The sequence below is a fragment of the Ammodytes marinus genome (genome assembly GCF_949987685.1).
Source record: "Ammodytes marinus genome assembly, chromosome: 14".
NCBI classification, from domain to species: domain Eukaryota; kingdom Metazoa; phylum Chordata; class Actinopteri; order Uranoscopiformes; family Ammodytidae; genus Ammodytes; species Ammodytes marinus.
Window position 1 is genome coordinate 7,514,019 of NC_137218.1, and position 23,716 is coordinate 7,537,734.

Sequence of the window (23,716 nt, forward strand, 5' to 3'; positions counted from 1 at the left end):
AAATGTTTTAAAGCAGCTAATCATGAAATGAAAGATGGAGATTATTCTGCATTTGTGCTTGATAATCCAGACTGCTTGAACAATCCTTTGTATTGGGCTGCTTAACCTGGTGTATGCTACTTTCATGGTATTTTCTGTCAAATTACAAAATAGCATGTTCTTAATGAGTCCAGTGCAATTACATTTTAAACGTAATACAGGTCACATTCAGCAGTGTTTTAACCTGTGAGTGAAGAGAGGAGATTCAATCAAACCTGTCTATTAAAGTGCTCTTTCAGTCCAACATATTCATATTTCAAACTCTAAATAGGACTTTGTGTCCACAGCATAAGATGGATCATTTGATAGTATGATAAGATATCACCTTTTATAATACAGATATTTGTTTGGACATTTTTTTTCAAATACTTTTTATTTCATAGGAAATCTCACTTTCATTATGAGAAAAGTACTGGCACTATGACTTAGTATGTATCACCAAGCAGTTTAAATAACTGGAATTCTGCCTAGCAACAGATGACATATTCAACTTTCTGATTTCTGAATTTCCCTCAGGTCAAATCCCAAATATTTTCCCACTCCAGGGCATGTAGCTCTGACACAAATCTATTTCAATACATTTTAGGATGTAGACTCGGACTCAGGGTGGTCATTTGGTTATCAATTATTTTATTATATAAGAAAAAAAAAACTGTACAGTAGAAGTGCTTCTTAAGGTTGACTAGTGTAATATTCAGGTGAGGACTCAGCGGGAGGCTTTCAGGACGGAGGGGTGTGTGGCGTGTTTGCTGATCAGATCTCTGGCTTCTTGTTGGAGGGATTCAGACACACAGGGGGAAGTCTTGCTCAGGTGCAACACAACCAGGCAGCATTCAATAACGTCAGGGTGAGGATACATCTGAGAGGAAAACACATACACTTATGTTTATTATCACTGAATGGTACAGCGGGCTGAAATATGTTTTTGTTAACACGAGGACAGCACTTCTTGAACTCGTCGAAATACCAGAAACTTTAAACCTTGTGGAGTTTTTACACATTTTACAGAATAAACTCTTCTTTGGTAAAACAATTGACAACAATATATTGAATAATGTTGGGAGTTATATTTTGGTCAATATAGTTTTGGGGGATATATTTTTAACTGATTGCAATATCTAAACTAAAAGGGCTTTTTTTGTAATATTGAAACTATCTAAGAACACAGGACTTAACATCAGTGAAGCGTCAGTCAATATGTTCATACAGATGTTGTTCTCTCCCCTCGAGTATTACACCAGGAGTACACTCCTAAGAAATTGACTACATGTGAAGCTGCCCTACCCTTTTTTCAATCTCATACTGTAGGTGCTGTGTAGGGAGTTGTACCTTGACTGTGTCGGGCAGTTCAGCCAGGCGTTTCTGGTGTTCGGACATCTTGGAAGACAGAGAAATGAGAGTCTCCTGTTCCTCAGGCCTGAGGGGAGAGAATAGACGTTTAAATGGACAATCATCAACACACACCTGCACACTGAAGAAGGGGAAAACAAATGGTAAATGTAGTGGATCATGAGTAGATATTCATTGATTTTGACAACAAGCATTCTCCAGCTTAATAGCTTCAATAGAGTCAATCATCCAATCATCAATAACTGTTGTCCTCTCACCCTTGCTGAGTATCATCCGAGCCCTGTCCGTTGTCTGTTGACTCTGTTGTGGTGGAGGTTTGTGTAGGCGCGTTGTCCACCTCTTTCTCCCCATACTGTGCTCTGCTGTGCTGCACCATCATATCCGCTAGTCGATCCTGGATCTCTCCCACCGCCCTCTGAACGGCCTGGGAGGCTGCGTGAGGCTCAGACAGAAGCACAGACATAGCCTCATAGTCCAGTGGTGCTATCGAGACACTCTCCTCTGACTCCAACACACCACCTCCTCCATTCACCACTATCTCAATCTCTTCAATCTCTTTCTCCTTATCAATCCCTTCCTCTTTCTCCTGGGTTGCGGGGCTGGGGTCAGTTGCATTGTGGGAAATCCCGTTCTGGGTCTGGATGGAGTTAATGCTCCACCAGTGTTGGTACATGTTGTAGTAATGGACAAACGCCTGCAGGCTGCCAAATGCTGCTCTGGCTTCATCTTCTTCTGTGGTGTGAAGCGTTTTGAGATGTGTCCTGGAACAAACACTGACGTCACCTGGTGAAAGAAAGAAAAAAAGGTATGGATACAAGTGTGATGGCTGCTAGTTAAAGCTCAGAAAAAATATATTAATATATTATGGCGGTAACTAATGATTATCTATGTCATCAATGATTGTGTTGGATTGACAAATAGTTGCTTAGTCTTAAAAATTGTGGAAAATAGTAAAAAAATTAAATCCATAACTGTATAAATACAAAACCAAGAATTTGTGTCGATACATTTTCTGCCAGCTCTTGCCCGTAATAATTTCCTGTTAGTACAAAATGATTCACTACAATAATTTCCCTTTTACAAATTACCAAAATAGTGCACTGTCCACACATATTGGTAGTATATTTGTGTACACTACTTCATATGTGGTTACAAATTCAATTCTGGGATCTAAATTATGATGTGACCAGTCGCCACAAGGTGTCATCAAATCAACCAAAACAAACCGATCGAATTGATGCTTGAAAGCTTGAGGACTTTAGTTACAGTTTAATTTACACTACATATTTTTTTTGCAATTGAATGTCATATTAGGACAATGTGTGTCTGAATTATTAAAAAAATAAATAATTAAATGATGAAAAATGTGTTTGGCCAATTCAGAAATGATTGGATGGTTGGATGGATGATGTACGTACCATCAGGGAACAGCAGCCTACAGAGCTCTGCAGACACACAGAAGTGTCCTGAGTCTCTGAGCCAGGCCACTGCCTTCCATAACTCCTTCACTAGCTGTTCATCATCATCTGTTAACCAGCTCAACATGGCGCGGGTCAGATGGAGGGAGCAGTACAGCTGGACCTGGGATTGAGACACAGCGACAAGACAGACAAAGCAAACAGTTGGAATCACGTATACATCAATTTATCTAACTTAAAAGGTGGAGTCAGTAATTCAGGAGAACGCTTGTCATTTCGCCAAAATCAGTGAATATCTCCTCACGATCCGGTACCTGCCTGTATTGTGTGCGCACTGAAAACAAATCCAGTGTTAATACACAGCCTAGGGCCTATGCTGTGAATTCACTTTTCTTTTTTTTCCAGGTCACACACAGTACGAACAGGTAGCGGATCATGGAAATATATTCACTGATTTTGACAAAACCTTATTTTGACAACAAGCATTCTACAGAATCGCCAACTCCACCTATAATCTCTCCTTTAACTTTTCAGACTCTTCTTGCTTAGGCCCCTTTTCAAACAACATATCCCTTTTTAAAACACATGTACGTATACAATCAGATACAATCACTTGCGGACTCTCTACCTGTCTGAGAGGAACACTGGCGGTGGGTGTTGGACTCTCCACAGCCTTCAGCTCCTGCAGTAGAGCGCTAACACTGTGTTGTCCCGATGACGTCTGTGACACTCCAAACTGTTGGTCCCACACCTCTCTCACTCGCTCCTGGAAGCTGATGCCATGGCGATCACCTGGCGACGCCCACACGTGACTGGACACACAGGACTGAGACACAACCTGAGAGTCGACCAGCGTCGCCCCCAGCAACTCAGCCACACACAGGTGCAGCCGGTGGACCTGTAAAAGGGTTTCAAGTAGTCATTATATTATGTCCTCATTGTCCTGTTAGACTATGTAGCAGCCAATAGTGTAATAATGGCCGATAAAGTAATTGCTGCCAATTATGTAATATTTTTTCCTTTTTTAAATGTAAAGCCGATAATAAAAATACAATTTCTCACTCTTTGCCCATAATGTAATCTGTAACAACATTATTGGTTGGCTGCAATAGTAAGGGTTAGTGTCACGGCAGTTAACTTAATAATAAAAGAAAATCAAATAAAGTGATATAGGTATATTATCAGCATCAGATATTGTATTTTTAAAGAATTTAAAGGTTGTAGGTTAGGTTTTTCCATTTCCATTTTTCTTTTTATTTCCCCACATGATCGAGAACCCAAATGAAAATATTGCGCTTTGCCAAGACAGCAAAACATCTGTTGTGTTTATGACTGGCAAATAATTCAACCAATGACTGATGTTTTTTTACTGCATTTTGTCAACTTGAGTAGGGAAACATTACTCTGCATTACGTTGCATAAATATAAGTGCCACTGACCAGCAGGCTGTCTTGTGAGCTCAGTACGTCCTGTGCGGGGACCCAGTCCTGAGCAGCAGCTAGGTCTTTAGCACAGCGCAGCGCTAACGACTGAGCCAGAGAAACCTCTCCAGAGATCCTGGCCAGGCTGGCAGCCGACCGCAAAGAGGACACGTCATTCTTCCTGGCAATGACTTTGGCAGCGTCGAAACTGGCTCCAGCAGCCAAGTAACTGGAGGAAGAAGGGATAAGCAAAGAGAGAGAGGGCAAGTTTAATAGTTTGTGTTTTGAAATAGATTTGAATTATCTTTAAATATTATTTTAACCACAACTGAAGAATGAAAGGAGGAGATTCTTTCACAGACAATGACATCTTTCCTGTTCTCACCATTTAGCAGCAGCAGAGAAATGTCCGTCTCTCTCTAGCACGGCGGCCCAGCAGGTGTACAGCTCCTTCAGGACCGGCTCGTCTGCTGGCAGCCGCGCTTTCACCAGAGCTATGGCCTCCCTGACATCAAACACACACACCTGTTCGGTTAGCATAGGAACAAGAAGCAAAATCATATATTTCCATTAAAAAACTCAAAAGAGGAGTGAAGTGAACCTGTAGAGCTTGTGTGAGCGCAGCAGGTCCACGGCCTCATACAGCTTGTTGATTGACAGCAGGTGAGACGCTGCCTTCAGGTACTGCTCCTGATGACACAGCTGACGGGCAAACGCCTCCACTGTCCGGCTCCACACCTCGAACCCGGCTGGACATGAAAACATAACAAGTAATATTCAAATATCTGGAATCCTCCCAATATTGTATTAGTAGTATTTGATCAACCTTTAACCGTAATGCAGTGCAATACTACTACTATAGTAGACCATGACCGAAATGTTGTATTGAACAACGTACCAAAACATGTGTGCAATAAATATTTTTTTTAACGTACTAAAAATGTGCACAATTCATTTTTTTAACCATGATTTATTATACTAAACTAAAAAGAAATGTAGGTACTACTATACATTTTGACACAATTATTTCACAAGCAATTATGTTATTGCTTAAGAAAAATAGTTGCTGTTTTATTTGAACTGTAGTCAGAAATGAGCATAACCTGAGATCAATATTAACATCATCATAACACTAGCGGTTACCCATAGGAGCGAGGGAGAGCAGGTGGTCGTTGAGCTCTCCTTTCTCTGTGGCGAGCTGCAGCGCCCCCTCCAGGTCTCCAGTCCACAGACGCAGGTACACCACACTGTCATAGTGTCCTGCCTCCACATGACCCTCCTCTAAGAACAACAGGACAGACCATGGCTTCACTCAAACAACACTTATATATCGCTTATTCCAATATTTAATATACGTTTGTTAAACTTGTGAAAGTATAAATATGGGTGGAATAACAGTGTGAACAACATGAAAAATAATCCATGACAGCCATTACCTAGTTTTGACTAACTGATGTGTGTTGAACAGAGAGTGGACACGAAACAAAAAGGACAGCTTGTTTTAACAAAATTTAATTAGCCTTAATTGTATAATATTTGAATGCTGCAACATTTATGCTTTGTGCTGTAAACTTTGTTTGACCACACAAGCTATGCAACTTGCTCATTCTCACGAGAAAGGTACAGTGGATGGCCTTGCAGAGAGGAGGGAGTAGAGAGACTCCCACATTCCGTTCTCAGATAAGAATAACATCTGCGTAATTAAAACTCACCCCCCTCATCTTGCTAGAAACTCAAAGACCGCACACACAAACCAAATGTGTAGCACATACACATTTTTGTTAGACATAAATGCTCTGCTGTTCTGTTACTCTAGGTTCTCAACATGCATCTCTACCCTGTCTTGACTATGTAGTCTGATCCATGTTGATTTCCCTTGCCCAGCTGTCGCAAGTAAAAAATCTTCTGCTTTGAAAACTGCCATGACTCAGATTCTCTTTATTTAAAACACTTGGGTTTTAATACATGAGATACAAGAATTCTGATAACAGGCTGAGAAAAAGTAACATACCTTCTGCCTCAAACATGCGGTACAGAGCCTGACGGTCGGAGAAGAGGCCCAGATGGACATGCTCTCCCTGGCCGGGGACACAGCCAGCAGGGGGCGCTGCAAACACAAACCAAAACGCACGCGCACACACACACACACACACACACACACACACACACACACACACACACACACACACACACACACACACACACACACACACACACTAGTAAACAAGCTAGTCCATGTGATGGTTGCCTAAGAAACCCATTTTTTCCATATGTATTTATCTTATTATAAATCACTGTACAAATCAAATAAAAGCTGATTTCTCCATCGCAGACTCAGTCTCACCGTTGCTGTGTTTGATAGAGGCCAGAGTGATGCAGTCTTGCAGCAGATCCTCTTTGGGCCGATGGTCCATGGAGGTGCTGACAGGCAGCATGGAGCGAGGCTTCTTTTTCTTTAACAAGATTAACTCTGGAGACACATGGACAAACCCATAAAGTAACATTCAATAACTGGCACACACCTAATTTCAAAAATACATTCAGCGGAAGTTTAAAAAAAAGTTAAAGGCCTACTTCACCGGTTTGAATATGAAGGTGTATTGAATTCTGAGATCCTATGTAGTATAAATGTGCAAATAAAATTGAAATTGGTTCATCCTAGCCTGAGAAAAGGCAGAAAGAGTGTTTTTTTAACCCTATATTAATCTTACTGTGACATCACAGTAAGATAAATATAGGGTTAAAAAAAAAACCTTACTTTGTAAATATTACTGTGATTTCTCCTACTGTGACATCACAGTAATATTTACAAAGTAATTTTTTTTTAACCCTATATTTATCTTACTGTGATGTCACAGTAAGATTAATATAGGGTTAAAAAAAACACTCTTTCTGCCTTTTCTCAGGCTAGGATGAACCGATTTTTTATTTTTTTGCACATTTATACTACATGGGATCTCAGAATTCAATACACCTTCATATTCCCACCGGTGAAGTAGGCCTTTAAGTACGTACCTGGTTTGTCTTTGGTCTTCGCGACAGTAGATGATTTTCTTTGCATCTCAAAAGTAGCTGAAAGAAAATGTCAGATAATGTCAGCCTTACACTTAAAAGGTGGAGTCAGAGATTCTGGGAGCAGTTGTAGTCAAAATCAGTGAATATCTTCTCATGATCTGCTACCTGTCCGTACTGTGTGTGCGGCACACTGAAACATAACATCTGGTGTTCATACACAGCCTAGGTTCTGTTAATTGGTATGTACACAAAGGGTATGTAAAAAGCCTTCTCCAGATTAGCTGGCTCCACCTTCAAAGAACCAAATTAATTTACCGTTTGTCAAACCTAGAGCAACCGTTATTGTTGTACCTAGCTGAGAAGGTGCAGGACTGTCTGTTGATCTGACTTGGTCTTCCTCTTCTTCCCCTGACAGCTCCTGTGGTGTCACAACCTTCTGTGTGACGGTCCCTCCGTTCACCTCCGGCCCTGCATCCCCCCCGGGGCCTGGAGCCTTCTTGTTCTTACTCTTCTGCTTGGAATTGCTCTTCTTCTTCTCCTTGAGGTCCACCATCTTTTTCCCTGAAAGGATTAAGCATGAGAATGTTTGTTACAGTCTGCTGGTTACATCACAAGGCAGAAAAGGGAAAAGATAACGTGTATGCAACCGGCTTCTTGAGTGTTGGAGGGTGGTGATGTTTTGGGTGATTCAACATTGCTGAGAAGACAGATGTTCAATGTATATTTTTAAGAATTCAAAAGGAGTTGGGATTTTCTTTGATTTCATGAGTAAAGATTAAATGACTAATTTGTATACATTTTATTTCCTGCAACACAATGAATTACTTATGAATTTGGGTAAATATGATTACTTATGTAATTGTAAAGATTTTGTACATGCATGTATGTATATGTGTTTTGTATATGTGTTAACAAAACAGACATATGTTCACCTTTAGGAGGCTTTGTAAACTCTTGTTGTGAGACTCTCCACTCCTGCAGGGTGAAGTCCTTCCCTCCGGTCCAGATCACATCTGGATCCACAGGCGACCAATCAACACACAGCAGGTAACCCACATGACCACGGTAGTTAGAGAGAGCTGCTTCCTGCAGGACATCCCACACCTGAACACAACAAAAACGAACAACACTGTAACCCCAAATTACATTTAGTAGCTGAGAATGAATCAAATGAATACAGAGTACAAAGAAAACTCTGAATCAATAGGATATAACAATAGTTCAATAAAACACCAAACCAAAGAAAGCTAAATTAACTTATTAGATGAGAAGTAGACCCAAATTCAAACCTCTGAAAAAGGCATACATATTCAACATGTAATTATTTGCTGGTACTGACCTGGGCCGTGCCATCGTATGAGGCTGAGACCAGACGTGCGTCGTGGTGTGGACTCCAGGACATGCTGGTGATTTTAGAAGTGTGACCACACAGCCTGCGAAACGGCTCCGTCAACACCACAGGGCTTTCTGGAGGATTCTCTGTGGAAAGTTGAAATACATAATGTTAACACATACAGAGCTGGGGAAATAATGGTAAATACATAAGATACAATGTACCGTACTTTTCGGCCTACAAGCCGCGACTTTTTCCCCGTTTTTCGACCCTGTTATTACACAGCACAGTATATATTCTGTAGCTACTGGGGATGGGCGTTAGTAATCGAGTACTCGAGTACTCCTCGTTTCAAATGATCTCGATTGGTGGATGAGGAAAATCGTTTTTTGTTTTTTATTGTGTTTGTAGCCTTTAGGCCGGCCGGCGGGCCGCCCCTATTTTAAAATGTTATATACGTGTACAAAACGGCACAAAACGGATGTAAAGTTTAACAAAATTAAATATTTTGATCCAAGTTAAATAAACTAAGCGTTGTGTCAAACAGAAACCGCAAATAACTGCCACCTCCGTGCAGCGCAGCCAGTGTGTGGTCTCCACAGCACCGCGGAGCTGAATGCGGTGCTGGAAAACTTGGAAAGACACGTGTAAAGAAGCCAGGCTGACTTCGGGCATATTCGAGCAAACGACATTTAAGAAGCCTTTATTATGGAATATAGGATTGAGATTCAAAAGCCGACGGTGTAACGTTCCGTTAACGAGGAATTAGTCGCGGTAATTAGTCACGGACAGGAGTGAGCATTACGCGGTTGGATATACTAGCCTACTACTTCTACTGCTTTGGTGAGTTATTTAGCCTATCTATGTGTTTAAATTGTAGGACAATAATTGTATTGTATTTGCTGCCCTTCTTATTTTAAATGTCTATTTTGAATGTTAGCCAACTACAGCCCATGCTTTTTTTCTCTCTTTTTTCTCTCTCCACCGCAGACCTACTCGATCGGTTTAAATTGTGGCCCGCTTATTTAATTACTTTCAGTTAGGAAAATGTGTTTTAAACTTGTGGAAAATAAATCCTTAATATCATATGGCAACTGTGACTGTTTGACATAAGCATTGAGCGCTTTATTGCGGTCAACCGTTGTTCTGTAGACAGATGCGTTGCGTCCTAAAAATAGAAAAAAGTTTAACGAAGAATCGATTGATCCTCGAGGAATGCAAGCGATCACACGAGTAGCGAAAACACTCGTGCCCATCCCTAATAGCTACTATTGCACAAAATGGTAACACTTACGTACGTTATGCAAATATGCAACTTGTTTGTTGAAATGTGGGAGCTTCCTCAAGCAGCCATCTCTTTCCCGACAATCCCCTCTGTGCACGAACTCTTACATATGGTAATTAAACATTATAACACCTGTGGCTTATTGTCCAGTGCGGCATATAGTACGGAAAGTACGGTACATACAAAACTACTAAAAATAAACAATCTAGCTGATCATCGCACGTCATTTATGGCAGCTATGTTTACGGCCAGAAAGGTGAAAGCTTTGGAGGATTTTATCCCTACAAGACTGTCATGTAGGGCTAGCTCCCAGCCAGGGTTGACACCCCATAACAAGTTCAAAAAATACAATATGTTGTTGAAGGTATTTGCATAAAGACAGTTCAGTTAGTTAGTTTAATAAAGTCTATAATTTGATTTAATTCTGGCTCCTGAGGTGAATGTAACTGTTTTGCACTGAAAATGTGTAATATATTTTTATATTTTTTTTTTTGCAAAATTTCAGTTTCCAAAAAAATATATAAAATAATATATCCCAAATTCTCAAATATTGTAGGGGTTTGAAAAGAAGATCCTTGGTTGGTCTGAATGATACAATGTGTTTGCGGGCTCCTCCTACCGATGATAGAGCGCAGGTCGTGAACAAAGATGGCGGCGTTGCTGGAGCCCGAGGCCAGCAGACAGTGCAGCTCAGGTGGAGAGCTGTGGTCGTGGTGCCACCGTAAACAGTTGATGATCTTGTGATGCTGCTGGATGCTGCACAACAGCTTCAGGTCCGGAGCCTGATACACATCGATGCATCTAGAACAGAGATCACATGGTCAGTCTTAGGAAAATAAAGGGACATAAGGAGGAAACAGTAACTATTTACATGATACATGTGAAAACAAGGATAGCACAACAAGATACAACAAAAGAGGTGGTACAAATCTTACATTGATTGACATACATGTAAGGATCTCCTTTTGATTCCTAGTTTTCCTTCATTTTAAGCAACAGAATATAGTTTGGGGTTATGGAGTTTGGTGTTTTCACAGACTAACTGTGACTCCACCTTTAATTCATTTCTCAATGTAACAGTTTTTGCAGTAAATCCATCTGGTTCAGTTCAAGTGTCGGGATGAGATGATGTGTGGTAAACTCTGAATGTGACCTTGTTACAACAGTTCACACAGGGACCAATCCATTATTGTGTAGCCTGCAGACTACACACTGTCAGTGGACAGTTGGACTCCACAGGCTGTTGGTCTGATGTGAGACGGGGTCAGGCCCGGACATTCACTCACCCGTCCTCGTTGCCGATGGCGACCACTCTCCCATCTGGCTTCCAGCTGAGGTCTGTGTGTGGAGACAGCTTGTGCTGTGGGGGAAGCAGAGCTCACCTTCATCAACCATTCAAATCACCTGCATTTACATTCAGCAGCAAACACCTAATAACTTAGTCAAAGCATCGGCTTGATTAAAGCTCTGACACTTGAACACATGAACTTTGTGAACTTATAAAGGAAGCAGGTACAGTACACTCACACCAATAATGTATCTGTATGTGTAATGATTATTTTAGTACACATAAACGTGTTGCTTTTGGGTTATAAGAGCTCAATAGTGGGTTTAAGAGTAGGTAACTGCTGCCATCTGGTTCATCCTAATACATTAAGACTTTTTTGATTTTATGACATTAAAACATTCTAACATTCTAATAGAAACTACTTTTATCGATTTGAAGATATATCTAGCTCCCTGTATGCACATACCATCACGTTTTTGCTTTCCAATACCGTGAAGAACCACTGGTATAGATCCGAAAATAACTTAATTGCTACAAGACATTGAACAAACCTGTAATGATACTACATACACTACCTCACCCTACAACTATTTCTTGTTCATTTACCTACAACTAAACAACATGACAGACACCACATTAACATCTATCCCACCTTGATGCTGTTTGTGTCTCTGATCAGCTTGTCTATGTCTGACGCCTCTCCGCTCAGTTTAGACGGATCGTGCTGCAGGATGACGCCTTCACCGGCACAGCTGTACAGGCTGAAAGACGGCTTCCCTCCCGCCGCACCTGAACGCGCCACACACACACACACACACACACACACACACACACACACACACACACACACACACACACACACACACACACACACACACACACACACACACACACACACACACACACACACACACACACACACACACACACACACACACACACACACACACACACACACACACACACACACACACACACACACACACACACACACACACACACACACACACACACACACACACGAAAACATTTTAAAAACGTAAGAGTTGATTGAATCCACATTAGAAAGTAGACAGGAACTAGATAATAAACCACACACACACCATAGAATAATGACTTCCTCTGCACACCAATCAGATCGCAGAACTCCATTAGACAACCCATGGACTGAGTTGAACCTGTGACAAGGCTGCAGGTGAACTAACGAGCAGGCTCCTTTTCTACATTTACGAGCCATCAGCAGATTGTTGGCATGGCAACAATTACGTTTACGGCGAACCGAGGCCAAAGTGACTGATACGATAATCAAAATGTCATCGCGGCCGACAGCTGGTGAGATTAACTCCCAGTGTCTTTGATTCCCCCTGAAGTGGAGGGGAGGTGAGCGCTAAGTGTTTTCTCAGCTCATTCAATTATAGAGTCCATTACAGAGAGCCGTGCAGAGATGTTTGGGGGGTGGATTTTTTTCTGCTGATTCATTGTTTTTTGTTTTTTTTCTAGTGGCGTCCCACCGCCAGTGTTTATTGCTGTGTCAGAGTGTTCACACAGCAAACAGCAGCAGTTGCGAAGAGTTCATTAGGAAACTTACCAAATGACATCGGGGGGAGCGGGGGTCCCCAGGCCAATGTGTACACTGTTTTCCGGTGATAGGAGCTCGATATCTGAGGAGGCCTGGAGGAGGAGATGAAGCAGAACAAATGCCCAGTCAGGAATGGGTGACGTAGAGATAGCTGTGGTGAGAATGGGACTCAATCGCCCTCGAGGGATAACGAGAAACAATCCGTGCGGAAAGACAAGCAGTTAAAAACTTTCATGACTTTCAGAAAAAGTTTCCAAACTTAGAAATCTCGACAGACATCAGTTTTTGCAGTTCAAAAATCAGGTCAATGTAGCCATTTTTAAAAGGCGCCCAGTAGAATTTTATTGTTAAAAAACATTCAGTTTATCCAACCAAAATGCATAATGTGTATCCATGATGTGTAGCAAATTTGTGGAAGACATTTTGTTTCTCAAGAAATATTTTTGAATATCTTATCTAGAAGCTTTCATCACTGTTTTTTTTTTAATTAAATTGTCTTAGGAAGAGCATGACACTGGTGACAGGAATATGAATTACTACACCACCCACAACTCATCGCATGCATTATCATACATTTATGTACAACGGGTACCTACACAGGTATCTGCATGTAAAAAAAGCATTGCTCCACAGCACAACTAGTGGTCAGAAACTCCAAAGGGTACCTTTAAATTTGGTAATATTTCTTTGTTACTGTAAAAGAGAGGAAAAAGCCTTGGATGCGAAGAATAAAGACTCAACAGTGCCTACATTTTGTAGTTAAGATTTTTATGTTGCTTAAGATAGCCAATTAGCTATCTACTATTTGCTATCCGCAAATGTCAGCAGTGCACTTATCTCCTGATGGATGTTTGTTTGGTAGCTGCTTCAGCAAAAGAAGCCACACAAGGAGAATGAAGGAGGAATTCGATGGAAAGTTAATGTGAGTGCCAGAGTACTTAGACTGAGGCTGCTGTTCAGGTTGTGTCTGGCTTTTGACAGAGTGTCACAATTAGGTCTGGCCCGAATCATTCGAATATCTGAGTATTTGTTTGTTAAATTAGTATTCGGAGCTCAATTCAATATTCGGGATATTCATTTTTTTTTTTTTTTGCAAAGGTAGCTCAAACTGCAGTATATTTTGTCAGCAAACAATATGTGGATATACAAGTTATAAAACTATTGTAAAATACAAATTAGACGTTCATTTAAAATATATTATCGAATTATTTGAACTTTGACCTAGTTGGCCGGTGCCCTTTGCGCAACCGGTGATGTAGTAGGCTACGTGATGTTACAAGAGTGAGGCAAACTAAAAGCGGCACCAAGCGCAGGAGGGAGAGAGAGATGGAGGAAGAATAGATTGTGTTCCTAATAACTCTATAGGCTACCACAACATTAGCGCGATTTCGGAAGGAAATGTAATGCTTATGCTTGGCGTAATGCTAACGTTAGCTTAGCTCAGCTGTTTGTTTACATCAGCCATCATCAACCGTGACTTGCTTGCATCATGGGAATAGGCGGTCAATAATGAATATAATATGGACAAAAAAGACTATCAATATTGGATCTTTGTATGGATTTATAAATCGCCGAAAAGATGCACGTTCCTGGATGAATTGATAAGCTCCTGTATGGGTTACGATGGCGCAGAGGACAGCTGATTTGGAACGAAAAACAGCTGTTGCCCCCACGGGGAAAAAGTACGGAACTCCAACTTCACTACCGTTCGAAAGTTATTAAAGCATCAACAAACTACGCAGCTTGCTGTCTCGGCTCACACACTCGGTTTCAGTGAGTACATTGGCATTATTAATGTTAGTTTGATGGTGTGTTTTTCTGGAACGAATATCCGAATATTCGCTCGGAAAAACCAACGAATACTCGAAGCCTGAAAAATGGCATTCGGGCCAGCCCTAGTCACAATCAGCCAATAATTCAGTTTCATATTAAATGATTTGAGTGGCTATATGTAAGGACCTTCTTTGTCCGCATAGACAGTTCATTTAAACAAGAATGATAATTCTTACTTGTTTGAGAAGACTTCATAGATGCCAACTTTCCCATCGTCTGTCCCAAAAGACAAGGATCCTTCTCTTGTCGGGTGCCACGCCAGCTGCAGAGAATGAAAAAGTTTCTTAATGCACTTCATCTTATCTCAAGTGTGTCATCTGAGAGTTTCTAGAATGAGTAACGCCTGTTGAAAGGAATCTTAATGGAAAAAAATCTATACATTTGAAGTCTAAAACTAATTAAGATAACCCTCTCCAGAAACTTCCTCACAGTTGCTCCACCTGCTCAGAGCGAGGAAGAGTTGATAGTTTATTAAAGAGTGAATATTCAGACAGAAGAAAATGTCAATTGTATTAGTTTTTTTCCCCTCACTGCTCTGAGACCTTGAACTACCAACACTAACATACAGGATATATGAAAAACTATTTCTCTGCCAATTGTTTTTGTCAATTTTGTTTTAAAAACCACAGCAAAAAAAAAAGATAATAAAAATGCTTCATATAAAATATTATAAGTACATATTAGACAATGACAAACTAATGAACCATCTTACCGCTGTGACCTTGGACTTGATGCCCTGCCAGAAGCTCCTGGTGTCATACTGGTTCTGTGTGGTCAGTGTGTTCCAGACCCGGATCATGTTGTCTCCGACGCCCAGCGCCAGACAGCCAGAGCCCACCGGAGAGAAGGTCAGAGCGTAGACAAAACCTCCAAGGGTAGGCAGAGTCCAGCAGCAGTCTAGAGAGGCCAGGTCCCAGCATTTCATCTGGAGGAACACAACAAAAAAACTCGAGTTAGGGCTCTTTGCAAAAATACCACTCCTTCCAAAGAGTCAGCATGCAACAATATTATTAAGCAGAATTTAACCATAAGCACTTTCAGGGAACAATAATTTTGTGGTAAAATTCACATTATCCTCATTTTTTAACGGTATATTTCAGAAAAGTCTACATTTTTCACATTTTTTGTTCTGCACAGTTATAACAAATTGTTTTGCCTCCTGCGAGCTGCAACAAAATATATTAAAAACCCAATGAAGCATTAAAAGGTTGAATTTCTCTCTTTGCAAACAATTTAAAAAAGGGAGTGGAATTGATATGGATTATCCGTTACCGAAATTCAGCAGATTCAGGCTTTTCCCTTGTGTATTACCCGTAGATTTGTTTTTTGATTACGTATAAAGCAAACGCGAAAAAGTTAACTTTTCCATTACGTTTCAGACCAAATAGAAAAAAGCCAGCAGCAGCAGCAGCAGCAGCAGCTACCTCTCTGTCCATGGAGGTGCTGATGAGCAGCTCTCTGCCGTCCTGCAGCTGCACTGAGCTCATGTTGAAGACGATCCTGCTGTGGTTCTGACCCTCTGACGACGTCCCAAACAGAGTCCACCTCTGCTTCCCTGACCGCGTCAAGTCCCACATCACCATCTCACCGCTGGGGGAAGCACATAGACACACACACACAACTGTATTAACATGAGACGATATCATGGCTCGTGATGACACACAACTGAAAACTGTGTGTGTACCTGAAGCAGCTGGACACCAGTTGTGTGGGCCGTCCTTTGGGCCAGTGGACGTGGAGCCAGCGTCTCTCTTTGACCCCGGGGTCCACTGCAGAGCCTCTCTTCTTGATGAACGGCAGCTTCATAGTCATCACACCTGTGGCAGACAGTGAGCATTACACATTAGCCGTGTGATTTTTTTTTCTCCAATTGTAAAATTACACTGCTTTTAGTTTTTCCTTTTTTTTCCTTTCATGTTACCGTTGTGCAACGAAATTCAAAGTTGGGCTTAAATACATACACATTTCTATATTTTACACCCTGTTGTGAATTTTTTTTACAGAAATGATGTGCAGTTTAAAATAGTAAAATAGTTTTATAAATAACAATTGAATACTGGGTTTATATGTTTTGGGGCTTATTAAAGACCAGCAGACACTTTGTGAAGGCCTTTTCACTTCAACAATGGGTATGAATAAAACAATGAATTGACTCTTAATCCTGGGAATGAGCAGCTTAAATCCAAAGTCTTCCTTAATACACTGATGCTGATGAAACCTTGTCTGAGTCCCTTACCTTTCCCCCTGGCTGAGCTCCAGACCCTCACTGTCTGGTCTTTGCTCCCAGACGCCAGATAGCAGCCGCTCTCGTCTCCTGCAGTCACTCCGCTGGTTACTAAAGCATTAAAAGACCACATATTATATACATTTACCATCGCCATATTAAGTTTCCTTATTACTTTCTCCTGTCCAAATACAGTGATTTTGTTCAGAATTAACAAAAATTAATTGTAAAAGAAAAACATGTTATTACTCCATTGAGACATGCTACGTGCAAAACACAAATCATACACCAAACATATGAAGGTCTGTTGATTTCTTAATGGTACTGCTACCTTCAGCGTCCTCTGGTCTGCTGTAGAGAGTGTCCTCCCCGGTGACTGGGGACCAAGCCAGAGAGTGGATCTCATCCTCGTGTCCACGGAGACGGTGCATCACCTCTCCTTTCTTACTCACATCAATCAGCACGACCATCCCATCTTTATACCTACAACAGAATAATAACGGCACTGTCACAATCACTGATATTTATATTCCTAATTGATATTCTAGCTTTAAGGTTGACTATTACTAAACTTTATAGCTGTGCTCTACTTTCACTATCTGGGACCACAGAAACGCAGCATCTTCAGATGTCAAGATTTCAAATCCTTTAAAAGGGTCATTTTATGTAAAAGAAAACAAGTTGGTGGATTCTAGGATTTTTTTATTTTTTTAAAGTCTGGGCTCCATAGAAGTGTATGGATTTCTAGTAGTATTTTGACAATGAACTTCTAAAAGTACATAGAACCCCTGTTATTCATAAGACATGAGACATCCAAGACTTTTAGAGAGGTTAATAAATTATAATAATATTGGTTCATAAACCAAACCAAGGCCTAGAGTGATGTTAGAAATGTTTACAATCGATACAAAATAATCCAGTGTCTTATTTTTTGGTTCAGATTGGAATCAAGAAAACCATTTAAAGAGTGTTGACCCGGCATTGTTGAATGTACACTGTGTGGTTGACTTACCCCACAGCCACAGAGCTCCATGTGTGAGGGGAGCAGCTGAGGCTGAAAATGTTCCTGGGCTCGGGGAAGAAGCTGGTTGTCTCTCCGGTGTGGTACCAGTGACACACCACAACGCCCTTCTCATCTCCAGACACCACCAGGTTCTTATCCACCGGAGACCAGTGCACTGCTGTGACCGGGGTCTGTGTGTGTTAAAAGACAAAAACACAACTTTAGTGACATTACATTTAAGCCATTCCCTCCCTGCTCCAACTGTTTTAAAAGTGGAATGCTGAAGAGGGGGACATATGGAATCCAACTGCAGAAATGTGTCCCACATAAAGAGTAAAAACTGTCCTCAACATAATGTCCAGCTCAGATGGTGGTTGGTATCTATCTATCTATCTATCTATCTATCTATCTATCTATCTATCTATCTATCTATCTATCTATCTATCTATCTATCTATCTATCTATCTATCTATCTAAAAAGACTAAAGAGAGACACTGCTTGCTTCAGATTCAGAACTGGAAAACTGCCTCCCTACCTTCCCTGTGCTGACCGGTGCCAGCAAGACATTTTAAACCCAACTGTTTCCGTAGCAATGACCCGACAGAAGGGAGTAAAGAGGACACTGACCTGATGAGCTGCCTGCTCCCTGATGAGAACTCTGTTGTCTGTGTCCCAGAAGCGAATGCTCCCGTCTGTGGAGGAGCTGACACACAGGTGGCTCTGCCCGGCATGCTGGCAGAACGAAAAGCCAGACACCAAGTCTCTGTGGCCCACAAGCTCGCCTGTAAAACACACAGAGCGCTTAGGTTATCATTAGGATTAGTTATCAGTTATATATTTATCAGTATTGTTTCCCAGTCCACTAAGTGCCATGTTTAAATTGCTTGTTTTGTATTAGCAGCCAAGCAACAGTGTAAAACCTAAACATGTAAAGTTTAGAATTATATAAAACAAAACAGAAGAGCCAGCAAAGCCATACAATTTAGAATCAGGGATGTAGACAACTGTTAATATGTCTAACTAAATGTTGTGTTGTCAGTTTATCCACTGGTCATTTAAGCATTCGTTTAATGATTATAAGTCAGGTGCCCAATAGATCTGTTCAAATCAGCCACTGCTGCAACAATTACTAAAATTAAGACATGTCATGGTACTAAATCCATCCAGCCAGATAATCAGATGTGTGTTGTCTTGAAGGCCTATATGACTCATTCAGAAAGTTGTAATCAACACACCTAAGATGATCTGATCACCAGGATGTGGACGGAAACATACAGTATTTCTCTGAGTCTAATACACTTTTACCGTTAACGAGGTTAGAGGATACGTGTCAGAGTGACTCCTGTGTGCATATGATGCCCACCAGTCAGTGACAGCAGACTCACCTACTACCCTGCAGGAAGACGCAGAGACGTCAATCAAATATATGATGTTTTTGGCTCCAACGCCCAATAAACAGCTGCTGTTGACGTCACTGCAGCGCGAGCAGTACCAGTTGGGCGAGGCGGGGAGCGACCTTTCGTGCATGACGCCGAAGGTTGTGTAAAGCTTTCGGATTCACTGATAAATTCTGATAAAAGCTTATCCAAACTTCTCACATGTTACCTTCTCTGCTCTGTCGTAGCGACTACACTCACAGCCGTACGGCCAGCGTGGTGTCGTAAAATGATGTGGGTACCAACTACGGTATCCTCATTGGGTCAAACCATGACGAATGCAAACTTCAAATGCATTTTTTTAAATTACCTTTTGCTTAACGCTCAAGATACTGTATGAATGACAACCTATATATATACTTAAGAGGCCATCTGCGTAGAAAGGGCGACAAATAACAACACAGTGCAGGGTGGTGTTAACGCCTTTCAAAATGTTAACGCTGTAAACACTTACTATCGTAAAGCGAACACAGAAGCGTCGTAAAAATACAACATGGCGACTGCAATGACAGGACGTGGTAAGAGAAAAAGCAGCGTACTTACCTACAAATGTGGCATTATATCACTAAGTATGTCTACTGATGATGTTTAAGGGATGCATATTTTGTTTCCCCAGGTATGGCTTTTATTAGAAACATATCGGGAGTGTTACACTCAAGGTAAGCACATTCAAATCAGAGGAGCATTATAGCTGTTTAGCTAAGGACAAATGCCATGTTGCTAACATTTAAATGGTGTCCGTTTATAATGTTTAATTATGTGCATGTTAGTGTTTATTCTTCGTTTTACCCGTTTGACGTTAATCGTTACTTTTGTATGCGTGTTATACGTTTGCATGCTTTTTAAGTGTCAGAAAGAAGGCGATGTCCCCCAAAATCATATCAGTCATGTAGAACTCCAGATGATTTCACATCAATAGCTTGAATGCTTTTAGACACAGTCACGGGGTTACTTCAGATCAATAAAAAGTCTTAACATTTAACATGTATTCAATTCAATTAATTGATCTAATGTTAATTAAGGCCATAATTGGTGTCATGTTATTTATGAATATTATTATGTATTTATTTATTTTCAAATGTAAGTGTCTGAGCTTATATGACCAACACATGCAATTAAATGTCCCTGTTCGTATCTTCCCTGTAGGTTACATGTCCTGGGTGGCGGTCCTCAGCAGCTCTCATGTCTCCACACCAGCGCAACACTGGACTCCAAGTACTGGGAGAGGAGCAACCTGAAGGTGTATCCACCTCAGCTACCAGAGGAGCCCCGCAGACCAGCGGTCAGTCTTTTAACGTCACAGAGTGTAGTTATTCAGAGCTTCTTTGGATGTGTAACAAAGGAGTTATGGATGTATGCATTGTGTATATGAGTTGTCTTGAGTCTCTACAAACACCTTAACTCTTTGACTTTTTCTTCTCTCCAGGAGATCCACCACAGCAGGAGGCAGATCAAGTACAGCAAAGACAAGATGTGGTACCTGGCCAAAATGGTGAGAATTACAGCATTTTTTTTTTCTTTTCTTGGTACAGTTGCATTAATTGGGCACATGTTGGAGCCACAGTAATGGATCAAATAAGACAACACTACAAGTAGCTTAATCATATCATATGACTCCTCATACCTTAACAATTCCAGATGTGTTATGATTCTACTTAAACTAAGCTGTTGGTTCTCTGTACTTGTTTTTTTGTCTGATCTTTAGTTCACACAATATTTTAAAACTCTGTCAACAGATACGTCAATAATACGTGATCCAATCTCAGTGATAAGCCTAGCTATGATTTTTAACTTAACAGAGCGAGATACAGAAAAGTGCCCTCCTCCCCAGGGCAGTGCAAAACCCTGCTGTCCTTCCAGCTCACCAGCTGTTCCCCCTTTGTTACTTCATCTCAATGTTGGTTCTTCTTCCAGATCCGTGGCATGAGCATTGATGAGGCCATCGCACAGCTGGAGTTTAATGACAAGAAAGGGGCCAATATCATGAAAGAGGTTTGAAGCTTTAAATTGATTCTTCCTAAGTGTTTGGTAGCATGTGTGTTGCTTGATTAAAAACTACACACCGCAGCCACAATTCATATTATTCAAATCCCAGTGTGATACCAAATGTTCCCATATTCTGTGCTCATGTTTTGTTTAATGAGTTGTGTTGTGTTCATGCAGCATTTAGTTTTCTCAATGAAGTTTATGAATTGTAATCTTTTTTTTCCAGGTTCTTCTGGAAGCTCAAGAGATGGCGGTCAAAAATCACAATGTCGAGTACAAATCCAACCTGTATATAGGTAAGTCAGGCTCCGTGTGTGAACAACTGCATATTTTTAACTCAACATAAACTCCTGCAGCTGGAATTGCTAAGTGTGTAAACAAGTTGCATCTGCTCCTTAAATGTTGGTTTATGTAAAACAGAAAATAAAATTAGTGCATAGACATAAGTGGTCTGAATACTTTCTAAAGCCATTGTAAGCATGTTGATGAAGGGAATAACTGTTTGATATTCAACATATTCCCAAATAATAATGTGTTTTTGGTGTCAAAGCTATTTTAACAAAAAAGGATTTGCGGTAGGGCTATATTTATTAAAAATATATTTTCAAAGACAAAAAATTAAAAATCGGTCTCCCAAACATACTGACAAATGTCACAGTAGTTGTCACATGCTGTCAGCCTTTGTGCCAAAAGCAAGACAATACATTTTATCGTGAGGAAAATGACCTTCAGTAGGAGAGGAAAAGTAATGATTTAACTGTAGATTTCATTTGAGTTCAGATGCTGTAGAAAGTAATTTATTTGCAGTTGCAGACGTTATTACAGATAAGCTTAAACTTGGCACAAGCTTTGCTATTTTAATCAGAGGCACCTCTACAAATTAAATGACTTATTCTCTAACTTATCTCTCTCTCTCTCTCTCTTTATCTGTTTATCTCATCCCTTCTTTATTAACAAACCGTCCCCTCCCGTCTTCCTTTCAGCCGAGTCCTTCTCCGGCAAAGGGAAGTACCTGAAGCGGATCCGTTACCATGGCCGCGGGATGTTTGGCATCATGGACAAAGTGTACTGCAACTACTTTGTCAAGCTGGTGGAGGGATTACCGCCCAAAACAGAGGAGAAGACGAGCTTTGACCAGGCCAAAGAGTATGTCCAGACCCTCAAGAACAGAACAATCATCCACAGTCTGTAGATGGATCGTATTTCACATGTAAATTTTACTGTATCTGTGTGTGTGTGTGTCATTTGACATTTGTAAATAAATGAGCGATAAAAGGCTAATGAGACCTTCGATAGCGTTTGTCATTATTGTTTTTTTCATCGTGTGCGTATCTTTGACTGCAGCCATTTTGAAGCAGTTTTGAGTAAAGTTGGGTTACAGACACATCATAAAGCCATCCAATGTTTCTGAGTGGAGGTTGAAACTGAAAAAAATCTATGCGATTATGTAGTACTGGTCACAATGTCACTTTTAGCAATTGTATGTTCCACTTTACTACCACTATTACGACATACAAATAGTAGTTTGCCAGTGACATTTTTCTCTGCCGTGCCTCTCCTGCCACTGCAGCAGACAGCAAGTCACCAAAAGAGCAATCAGGGCGGGCGGAGAGACTAAAAACATCCCTCTGCACCTCAGGGAAATAACAGTGTTTGTTGTGCCATACTAAAAGAGAGCCTTGAGTGTGTGTGTGTCTTTCATACTGTCACAGCTTCAGTGTGCTAGTTGTGTTTGGGTGACAGCAGTCAACACAACTCCTCCCCTGAGTCCCAACCTGTCAGCTCCACTGTTCTTCATCCCTTCACTTGGACCGCAGTTTAGTGAGGCACCGCCCGGCCTGCAGACATCCTCACAGCTGCCTCGCTGCCTGTTATTTAGCACAGGGAACTATACAGTAGGCTGCAAGTGATGGGCTCTGCTATGGAGGCGTCACTCTGGCCAAAGAAAGGGAAGACCTTGATGTTTTTAAAATAAATGTGATTTAAAATAGGTAACAGCTGCCTTCTTTAAAGCTATAGTGTGTGACTTTTTTTATATAAATGAAATATTTGTTACATTCAAGCCATCGCCACACGAGTTGACATAGAGTGGATTAAGCCTTGATCGGCTCCACCTAACTCTGTATTTCTCAGTATGGCAGCGTTTACAAACTGATATCGCCCCTCTGACACTGGCGCAGGAACTCAGAAAAACATCTTTTGAATGTTTGCCTGTATATTATGTCAGATGAAGACGGTAAATTGCTTGTTCATTTTTACAATGTTACTTTTTCAGGATGCTTTCTTGTTGTCCTATAGCTTTCTCATCTCAAACCCCCTGCAGAATGTCTCTCCACGTCCTCATCAATTTGTGTTCTCTTTTTGGAATTTCTCAACCTCCCACTCTTCATTTTGTATTTATTATTATGCTAATAAATTGAAGTGGATAATCTAATGAGGAGAAATAAAAAAGCGTGGCCTCTTTGGGAATAGTCAAAAGGTCACACAGTGTCTCAGTGTGTGTGT

At 40.9% G+C, this 23,716-nt stretch overlaps 2 protein-coding genes across 2 annotated transcripts; one reads left to right on the plus strand and one right to left on the minus strand.

Annotated features, from left to right (window-relative positions):
* Positions 1 to 671: 671 nt before the first annotated feature.
* On the minus strand, positions 672 to 19,381 carry gemin5 (gem (nuclear organelle) associated protein 5). Its single transcript, XM_080041725.1, has 28 exons — positions 19,175 to 19,381; positions 18,417 to 18,571; positions 17,798 to 17,979; positions 17,117 to 17,268; positions 16,798 to 16,896; positions 16,246 to 16,378; positions 15,986 to 16,151; positions 15,274 to 15,486; positions 14,738 to 14,823; positions 12,738 to 12,820; positions 11,802 to 11,938; positions 11,148 to 11,221; positions 10,481 to 10,662; positions 8,583 to 8,722; positions 8,176 to 8,347; positions 7,595 to 7,804; positions 7,244 to 7,300; positions 6,573 to 6,698; positions 6,240 to 6,335; positions 5,372 to 5,509; positions 4,830 to 4,977; positions 4,614 to 4,733; positions 4,247 to 4,457; positions 3,436 to 3,705; positions 2,808 to 2,970; positions 1,647 to 2,172; positions 1,369 to 1,456; positions 672 to 898 (listed from the first exon to the last, which is right to left on the minus strand). The coding sequence occupies exons 1-28, from the start codon at positions 19,314 to 19,316 to the stop codon at positions 746 to 748; spliced, it is 4,422 nt and encodes a 1,473-aa protein (XP_079897851.1). The 5' UTR covers positions 19,317 to 19,381; the 3' UTR covers positions 672 to 745.
* A 331-nt stretch (positions 19,382 to 19,712) lies between these two features.
* On the plus strand, positions 19,713 to 22,490 carry mrpl22 (mitochondrial ribosomal protein L22). Its single transcript, XM_080041252.1, has 7 exons — positions 19,713 to 19,743; positions 19,842 to 19,884; positions 20,372 to 20,507; positions 20,652 to 20,717; positions 21,140 to 21,217; positions 21,438 to 21,507; positions 22,195 to 22,490. The coding sequence occupies exons 1-7, from the start codon at positions 19,719 to 19,721 to the stop codon at positions 22,401 to 22,403; spliced, it is 627 nt and encodes a 208-aa protein (XP_079897378.1). The 5' UTR covers positions 19,713 to 19,718; the 3' UTR covers positions 22,404 to 22,490.
* Positions 22,491 to 23,716: the final 1,226 nt, after the last annotated feature.

Excerpts from the sequence above, each read along its gene's own strand:
- mrpl22 (XM_080041252.1), top strand. The coding sequence starts at position 19,719 with ATGGCGACTGCAATGACAGGACGTG. Across the intron at positions 20,508-20,651 it reads AGGAGCCCCGCAGACCAGCG|GAGATCCACCACAGCAGGAG; the intron begins GTCAGTCTTTTA and ends TCTTCTCTCCAG. Across the intron at positions 21,218-21,437 it reads GGGCCAATATCATGAAAGAG|GTTCTTCTGGAAGCTCAAGA; the intron begins GTTTGAAGCTTT and ends TTTTTTTTCCAG.
- gemin5 (XM_080041725.1), bottom strand. The coding sequence starts at position 19,316 with ATGCACGAAAGGTCGCTCCCCGCCTCGCCCAACTGGTACTGCTCGCGC. Across the intron at positions 16,897-17,116 it reads CAGACCAGAGGACGCTGAAG|TAACCAGCGGAGTGACTGCA; the intron begins GTAGCAGTACCA and ends TTAATGCTTTAG. Across the intron at positions 4,978-5,371 it reads GCTCTCCCTCGCTCCTATGG|CCGGGTTCGAGGTGTGGAGC; the intron begins GTAACCGCTAGT and ends TTTCATGTCCAG.